The sequence below is a fragment of the Pinus tabuliformis genome, chromosome 2_2 (assembly GCF_031772625.1).
Source record: "Pinus tabuliformis cultivar Carrire ecotype Pingquan chromosome 2_2, CPIR1, whole genome shotgun sequence".
Taxonomy (NCBI): domain Eukaryota; kingdom Viridiplantae; phylum Streptophyta; class Pinopsida; order Pinales; family Pinaceae; genus Pinus; species Pinus tabuliformis.
In genome coordinates this window covers 1,227,238,139-1,227,247,941 of record NC_142300.1, presented here as the reverse complement: position 1 = coordinate 1,227,247,941, position 9,803 = coordinate 1,227,238,139, and the positions used below count along the sequence as shown (strand labels likewise).

The window sequence follows — 9,803 nt, the reverse complement described above, 5'->3', positions numbered from 1 at the left end:
TGCCCAAAATATATCACTCTTTTTAGGTTAGTTTCACCTATTATATAAACCATATCCTATAAAACAGCGCTCATTTGTTCACGTGCTAAAAACACATAAAATGTTCAAACATACGAAGAAGCAACAACAAATTAATAATAAAACGATACAAAATTGAGCAGCGACAACTGTACAGCATCTTTACTGCAGTCCAGACCTGTCTCCTTCCACATGCTCTACGCCTCAACTTTTCTCTATCTTGAAAACAACTTACAAAATACGGCTAAACTCGACAGTCTTTTGAAATCAGTGAATAAAATTATCCATCAAAATCCAATTATACCATCCTAACGCGTTGCAGAGAGGAAAATATGTCATCTCCCAAGGAAGTAACTTCGCAAAGCTGCCAAGAAGGAAAAAAATCTGGAAGGAGATTAAACATAAAAAATTATAATTAAAAGCTGGCATTGCAGTACATATCAATGTAAAGAGACACTGGCCTCACTAATGAAGCTTAAGGAAACTTGTAACAGCTTCTTGACGACTTCGTTACGTAGAAACTGCCATTGCCACCGTTCATGCAAATCTCCATTTCCAGGCATTCTCGAAGGTCATCAAGACTGATGTATTGCTGTTTGGCTGGCATGGGTGACATCAGATATTTAGCAGAATGAGTGGGACTGTGGATCCACACATATGGCTCACAACTCCCATCGTAGAAGAAGCTGCTCTTGCCTCGGGGAGCATAGCGTCTGTATATCTTCTTGCGCCTCAGCATCTTACTGTAACCGGGCTTAAGTGTATATGTCTTCATTAGAATCGATCCTACCCTTATCTGTATTTCAACAGGCCGGTCAGTCAAGTTTCTGACTGCCGTTTTGGATTGGGGTGATCTATTCCTCATCATCAACCACAACAAGAATAAGCACATTATTTCACTCGACGCTGATAGCAAAATGAGATCGAACGTTTGTATCAACTAAAATATTATGTCGTTGGGCAACACCACTTAGTTTAAGTTCGGTGAAGCGCATTGATAGTACAGACGAAGCAACAATTCATTATATATGATAACAGTGTAGCAGGTGTGAGAGAAACAGTAGAAAATTTGTATGGAGAAGACAACAAAGAATGAATCGATGGGGTTTACAGGACGGTAGGCATGGAAACATGGGCTCCCTCGATGGAGTTCTACAGGACAGTGCGAATGATCGCATCGACCATTAAGCTGCTGGAAGGAATTATAGTCAAGGTGTCAATGTGTCACAATGGCCCTCAAGGTGTAACAACTTACAACCAAAGCTCACAAACGTCATTTAGAAGACTGAGTTTGGCTTGGAGTCGAAGATTTCTTGGAATATAATCGAGGAGAAGCAAAACGAAGGACAAGTACGTTAATTTGACTGAGGTGGCATATTAATTTTCCGCCGTTTGAATTGATTGTTGATGTGGTTTTGTCGGCAGACTTCTCCTGTACTTCGCAAACGTCCCGTCTATCGTTAATGTCGGAAGTACGTTAATTGTCTTGGGGGCCGAAGTCTTTCGACAGATTAATGATAACATCGTTATTGGTTTCAAAGTTCCTAATTGCCCATGCCATTACATCTTGAATGATAAGATCATTATTGCATACAAATTGCCCATCTACAATTACGCAAGTGTCTATAGAGGGGGAGGAATTGACCGTTTATAATTACGGAAGGAAGTGCTTATAGAGGGGAGGAATTGCGGGGAGAGTTAAAAGTGGTTGGAATTTTGGTAGAAAAAGACTAAAAAATCTTGTACTAGAAGTGTTTGAATCATGTTTTTGATGGTAAAAATAGATTCACACCATCAAAAATCTATGAAACACCCAAAACCTTAAAATTTAATCACTATAACATAGATTTACAAAATTCCATGATATATTTGATCGAAATCTTGCCGAAATTTAAATAATTTTCAGAGAAAAAGCACTTTAGTTAGACTAGCTATAAATTACAAAAGTCCATACCTATTAATCCCATTACTATCTTTGATGATAAAACCATGGAATAAATTGCAGGAATACAGTATTTTTTCTCTTAAAATTTAACTATCAAATATGAATAAATCACCTCAAAAATTTCCTAAGGCACCTAAAATCTTGAACATCAAAAATTGTAACTAGAATTTCCAAAACAAATTATCGAAATCATGCCGGAATTAGACTACGCTTAAAATCATTGTCGTTGTCAAATTGGCCATGCATAAATTAATTGGTACGCCACTTCGAAAGTCGCGCCTTTAACCTAAATTCAAATTGCCCTAAACCTCGAGACAAGTCGGCTGGTAACGTTATAATCTACAGATCCAGATTCCCCGTACACCACAGCATTCTGATATTTGGTCATTTCTCTTCCGTATACCTACACGCCATGGTGGCTATGCGCATTGCGAATTTGCGGGTGATAGTAAAGGCGTCTGACAACGATTTTCGTATGGCTTCGTTTCTGACGATCTGTTTCACATTTTTCTGTTCTATTTTAGTCATCCGCGTGGAGTCAAAACCTGAATTTATTTTAACTACAGTTTTTTGATGTACCAAGTTGCTGTTCATTATTGGAGCAAATTTGAGAGACAAATTCTTGGCAGTCACTGGCCTAATGAATAAGTGCACTGACTAATCAGTGGTGTTTGAAATGGTAAATTTTGAAAGAATTGAATTTATTTATAGATTAAAAACTCATTAAAACATCCCACGCCACTTACCACTACTCTACGGATACCAAAATCATAGCGACATCTAATATTGAATATAGAAATATATAGAGAGGGGTTGTACAACGGAGACTAGCAATCAGCTATCTCTTTCAGAATTCGGAAGCAATGATCGTACTCGATACATTAAAGACCGAATGCGGCTGCATAGCGGCATTAAATGACAACAACGCAAAACCTGGTTTCACAAACACATTAAACATAAAAGCATTCTAGACACAACACTCCTGCTCTATTTCGTAGAAATTGCTCTACAGTTTCTTAGGTGACGCAATGTTGATCCTGGAACATTGTCTCGAGTGATTTTAAGATTTCCCAAGAATTTGATGAAGGGGTTAATACTAAAAAAACTAAAAAGATGATTTTGGATTTTATACCCAAACCAAAAATCAAAATAACTCTTAATTAATTGTTCTTTTAAGCTTCAGAAGGCTTATACAACTTCAATCTGGTTTTTTAAAAAATCAAAATTTGCAATTAAGAAAAAAAAAAGTAAATGATAAGAGAATACCATTTAATACAATTTAATTTACATGATTGAACTAATATAGTAGTGAATCTATAATGATAACATGCAGTTAAGAAAATTGATACTAATATAGTAGTGAATCTATAAAGATGTAAACATGCAGTTAAGAAAATTGACATCTAAACCTAGTTAAGTGGCCATGCAGCCATCAATTTATTTTCTCATTAAGTGGAAATTAGCAAAACTCATGCATGTACTTGTGCCCAATAACCATGTTGTCATGGATGACTCTACTCATTAATCTAACTTAAGTATAATTAAGTGTATGTTGTTTCCAATACCCCATAAAGCACTACTAGAGAGAACATAATGAATGGGTCTCAATAAGAAGCCATGTAAGGTACCCATTTTACAATGCATCAAAGCAATATAGAATCGTTGCCACTAGAGAAAAGAGGAAAAACCACATGGGAATAACCCCCTTCAAAATACAAGATTTGGAAAAAAAATACAAGTATTAGGCAATCATGTCCTGATCGAAATGTTGACTACACCTTTATATTCAACATCTGTTGATAACAAAGAAATCACAAATTACTTTTTGTTGGACCAATAAATGGGATTCGAGCCAAAATTAAGAAAAGATTCTAAAGTGGACTTTCAATCAATGTTATTAGCAACCAAATGTGAATTAGTGTGTCCAATGAGATCCAAAGTACACACCTCTGTAGTGAATCTTGTTTTTTGTTAAACTAATAAATGAGACGGGAGCCCAAACTAAGAATAGATCCTGAAGTGGATTTGTGATCAATGTTATTGTCAATCTAATATAAATTAGTGTGGCCAATGAGATCCAAAATACATCTTGCTACATAATGAATCTTGCTTTTTTTGGGGTCAACAAATGGGTTCAGACCCAAATTGAGAATATATCTTGAAATTGGACTTGCAATCCTTGTTATTAGCAACCCAATTTGAATCAATGTGGCCAATGAGATCTAAAGTACATCTTGCTACATAATGAATCTTGCTTTTTGTTGGACCAACAAATGGGGCCAAAGCCCAAACTGATAACATATCTTAAAGTAGACTTGTGATCAATGTTATATACATCCCATTATGAACCAATGTGGCTAATGAAATCCAAAGTAAATCTTGTTACATAATAAATCCCATAACTAATTATTCCTAGACATATTTGAGTATGTGTTTGGCATATTTCCAATGCAGCTCATGTGGCTCCTACATGTTGGGAATAATGCTTAATTAGTTATGTAAATTGCTATTTTGTGTTCTCTGCAAAATTAAAGCAGCAAATTGTTAGGGTGGTCATTGCTGGAAGGTGCTGGAAATTAGTTGTAATGTCATTAGATATGTTTCAGAGTTGATTTTAGTAATAGTTTTACTATATAAGAATGTAGTTAATAGTTCAATTAATATATGAGATTTGCAGCATTTTTTAGCTCACACACAGTAACTGTGTTTTTATTTGTTTTATCTTTTTTATATGTATTTTTCTTCATAGTACTGTTGGCTTCTCAGTTGGCTGGAAATAAGTCATTTCATATTCTACATGTGGTATCAGAGCAGGTAAAATTGTTTTGGGATAAAGTTGTATTGTTGGAATTTCGCCAAAGTTAATCATGTCGAATTCTAACCAGATGCTAGTTCCAGAATTTGATGGGAACGATTATGATTATTGGTGCATTAAGATGCTAACTTTTTTTATTGGAAAAGATTTGTGGGAGATTTTTGAATCTGGATATGAGGAGCCAGCTGATTGGAATGCTCTTACAGCCAATGAAAGAACAACAAGAAAGGAAGCATGGAAGAAGAATGCTCAAGCTTTGTTTCACATTGAGATAGATCTTGATAAGAGCTTATTTCCAAGAATATCAGGAGCAAAAGCTGCCAAAGCTGCCTGGGAGACTCTACAAGAAGCTTACCAAGGTAGTGATCAAGTTAAGGTGGTCAAGCTTCAGACACTGAAGCGAGAGTTCGAGAATTTGAAGATGCAAGAAGCTGAAAGTGTCAGTGACTATTGTGTGAGAGTCAAAGATGTGGTCAATAAAATGGCTACACTTGGAGAAACTGTAAGTAATGAAGTTTTAATTAAAAAGGTATTGAGATCTTTAACACATATATGGAATCATGTTGCAATAATCATGGAAGAAAGTAAGGATTTGACAAAACTACAGTTTGATGAATTGGTTGGATCTTTGATGTCTCATGAGGAAAGATTGCAGGAAACTTTGGAAGGTGTAGAGAAAGCTTTTTCCTCTAAATTACAAATTACAAAGAATGAAGATGCAAGTAGCAACAATACCAAAAGCCATCAAGGTCATGGTAAATGGAAAAGCCAAAATTATTCAAGAGGTAGAGGAAGAGGTGGCTCAAGTGGAAGAGGTAGTTTCAGAGGAAGAGGTAGAGGTAGATTTGATAAGAGAAATGTTCAACGTTATTTTTGTAACAGGTATGGTCACTTTGAAAGAGAATGCAGATTGAAAATACTAGTAAAGATGAAAATACTAGTATGGTTATCTTATGCCAAAGGTGAAAATACTAGTAAAGATGTTTGGTACCTAGATTCTGGATGCTCTAACCATATGACAGAGAATGAGAAGTTGTTTTCAGCAAAGGATGGAAGTTTCAAATCCAAGATCCAGCTTGGTGATGATAAATCATTGGAGGTTGCTACCAAAGGAATTATGGAGGTCCAAACAAAAGAAGGTATAAAGAGTATTCATGACATTTATTATACTCCACAATTGAAGCATAATTTGTTGAGCGTTGGGCAGCTATGTGAGAAAAATTATATAGTCTTTGAAAATAAGACATGTACTATCTATGATAAGAATAAGGGAAATGGGGTGATCACTGTTGTACCTATGACAAGAAATAGGATGTTTCCCTTGAGGTTTGATGAACATAACAGCAATCTTGCAAATATGGCTTATGAGGATTCAAGTTGGTTATGGCATCTAAGGTATGGGAATTTAAATTTTCACAGTTTGAAGTTTCTAACCTCACATGCATTAGTTTCTGGTTTGCCCAAGGTAGAAGAGCATAAGGAGGTTTGTGAAGGATGTGCTAAAGGAAAGCATGCAAGGGAAAGGTTTCCAAAGGGTAGTGCATGGAGGGCTCATCACCCACTTCAGCTTGTTCATTCAGACATCTGTGGTCTTATGCAGACTAAGATTTTGGGTAAGTCATCATATTTCATCACTTTCATTGATGATTACTCACGAAATTGTTGTGTATATTTTTTGAAGGCCAAAAGTGAAGCCTTGGATACATTCAAGAAGTTCAAAGCCCTTGTAGAAAATGAGAGAGGGTGAAAGATCAAATGTTTGCGGACTGACCGTGGAGGAAAATTCTGCTCAAAAGCTTTCCAAAGTTATTATGATATGAATGGCATCAGGAGGCAACATACTACAACATACACACCCCAACAGAATGGCATAGCTGAAAGAAAAATTCGTATTGTGGTTGAAATGGCAAGATGCATGCTACAAACTAAGGGATTAAACAACTCTTATTGGGGAGATGCAGTTGCTACAACAATGTACATCCTCGACCATAGCCCCACCAGTGCATTGGAAAAGATGACTCCTTATGAAGCTTCGTATGGAAAAAGGCCTAATGTTAATCATTTCAAAGTTTTTGGTTATTTGGCTTATGTACATGTACCTGATCAGAATAGAAAAAAGTTAGATGCAAAGAGTGAGTTATGTATTTTTATTGGGTATAGTGAGACAAGCAAGGCTTATAAATTGTATAATCCTCTAACTAACAAGCTTATTGTCTCAAGAGATGTAATTTTTTTATGAAGGAGGAGTTTATGGTCATCAAAAATGCCATTTTGAGAAGAAAAAATATGTTTTAAATGATGATATAATTGTTGATAATGATCATGAGCAGCCAACTAATGTTTTTGTAACTAGTGGCTTAACTCCGCCAAGCAGCCCTTCGTCAATTTCTTCAACATCAAGTTCAAGTCCAACTTCTTCTCCAAGTTCTACAAGGAAGGTAAGAAGATTGAGTGATATTTTTGAGAGGAATGCAAATCAAGCACATGAAGAAAGCCCAATAGGTGAGATAGTCAATTTTGCTTTATTAGCCAAGGCTGAATTTGAACCATCATGTTTTGAAGATGCATGTACTAATGAGGTTTGGATGCAAGCCATATAAGAAGAGATGGATTCCATTCAAAGGAATGACACTTGGAAGTTGACAGAGCTTCCACATGACAAGAAAAAGATTGGCACCAAATGGGTCTATAAGACTAAATTTAATAGTGATGGGAGTGTTGAAAGACACAAAGCAAGATTAGTTGATAAAGGATTCACACAGAAGTATGGAATTGATTATGAAAATACATTTGCACCAGTAGCAAGACAGGAGACCATTAGAATGTTGATTTCATTAGCAGCTCATAAAAAGTGGAGCATACATCATATGGATGTGAAAAGTGCCTTCTTGAATGGGTACTTAGAAGAGGAAGTATATGTGGAGCAGCCACAAGGTTTTGAAGTGGAAGGAAAGGAGAATAATGTCTACAAGTTGAAGAAGGATTTGTATGGCCTTAAGCAAGCACCAAGAGCGTGGTATGCAAGGATTGATGGATACTTTCAAGAAAATGGCTTCCAGAGAAGTAAGAATGATCCTACCCTTTACTACAAACAAGAAGGTATTGATATTTTAATCATAAGTTTGTATGTTGATGATCTATTGTATATGGCTAGTAGTTCTAAGATGAATGATAAATTCAAAGATGCTATGATGAATGAATTTGAGATGAAAGATCTAGGCATCATGAAATATTTTCTAGGAATGGAGGTTTATCAAAGTAAGGATGAGATTTTCATTTGTAAGACAAAGTATGCACAAGATATGCTAAATAAATTTGATATGCTTGATTGTAATCCATCCCCTACTCTAAGTGCTCATGGAGAGATGTTATGTAGAGATGATGGTGCTGATTTAGTTGATGAGAAAACTTACAGAAGTATTGTGGGGATCTTGATATTTATAACCCACACAAGGCCTAATATTACATATTCAGTTTCACCTGTTTCAAGATATATGACAAATCCATCTGAAATACATATGAAGGCAGCCAAGAGGATTTTAAGGTAGGTAAAAGGCACTCTAAATTTTGGTATTCATTACTACTCTTCTGAAAAGTTCAATCTTGTTGGATTTAGTGATTCAGATTGGGGAGGTTGTCTTGATGACCGTAAGTCCACATCTGGAAATTGTTTCTCTTTTGGTTCTCGTTTGATTACATGGAGCTCAAAAAAACAAAGCATTGTTGCCCTCTCATCCACAGAAGCGGAGTATGTTGCAATTACCTCAGCAGGTACACAAGCTCTTTGGCTTAGAAAAATTTTGGAAGAAATTGGAGAAAAACAAATTCAACCTATAGTGATTTATTGTGATAATGTAAGTTCCATCAAGTTAGCAAAGAATCCAGTTCATCAGAGCAGGACAAAGCATTTTGACCTAAAATATCACTTCATTAGAGATTTGGTGTAGAAGAAGGATATTGAATTGAAGCATATAAATACTCAGCATCAACTAGTAGATATCTTCACCAAAGTAGTTGCAAAAGATCAGTTTTTGGCACTACAAGGTAAGATAGTAAATCCTTATTAATAATTAAGGGGGAGTGTTGGGAATAATGCTTAATTAGTTATGTAAATTGCTATTTTTTGTTCTCTGCAAAATTAAAGAAGCAAATTGTTAGGGTGGTCACTGCTGGAAGGTGCTGGAAATTAGCTGTAATGTCATTAGATATGTTTCAGAGTTGATTTTAGTAATAGTTTTACTATATAAGAATGTAGTTAATAGTTTAATTAATATATGAGATTTGCAGTATTTTTTAGCTCACACACAATAACTGTGTTTTTATTTGTTTTATCTTTTTTATATGTATTTTTCTTCATAGTATTGTTGGCTTCTCAGTTGGCTGGAAATAATTCATTTCATATTATACACTACACGCATTTAGAAATTGTGGTTATTGCGAATGAAAAATCGATACTAGAGTGAGTGAGATAGAGGAGACTCCCCATAAGTTTTCTATGGATGATCCAATCAACCAATGGTGTACCCTTTCCATCCTCAAGGTGTACCCCCAATAAGAAAGGTGTAAATGTTGGCTTGTAACGGTCATGTGAAAGTGAACTAAGAGATCTCTCACATACTAGAACTAAGAATTGTGATCAAAGAATCATTCTAGTTATTTTCTAGTCCAAGGAAGAAGTGTAATAGACCCATACCTATCATGGAAAAACTATTATGAGTTTTTTCGACTATAAAAATAGCTAAGGTTCAACTACCTTTGTATAATAGATCATCTACATAGAGCATTATGATCAACATTTGGATCCTATTTGAAGTAGTTGTGACTTAAGGTTGCAACAGTGGTTCCATAAAACAATTACTTATATTCAGTTGCGATAATTGTGCGTTAAAGTTGCAACAGTTGTGGCTTGAGGTTGCAGGGGTTGTGACTTGGGGATACAACATTTGCAACTTAGAATATATATATATATATATATATATATATATATATATAGAGAGAGAGAGAGAGAGAGAGAGAGAGAGAGAG

General features: G+C 35.4%; 1 protein-coding gene across 1 annotated transcript; it reads right to left on the bottom strand.

Moving 5' to 3' along the window:
- Positions 1-493: 493 nt before the first annotated feature.
- LOC149197920 (uncharacterized) lies at positions 494-883 on the bottom strand. Its single transcript, XM_089408867.1, has one exon. It carries the CDS (start codon positions 881-883, stop codon positions 494-496), a length of 390 nt encoding a protein of 129 aa, XP_089264993.1.
- Positions 884-9,803: the final 8,920 nt, after the last annotated feature.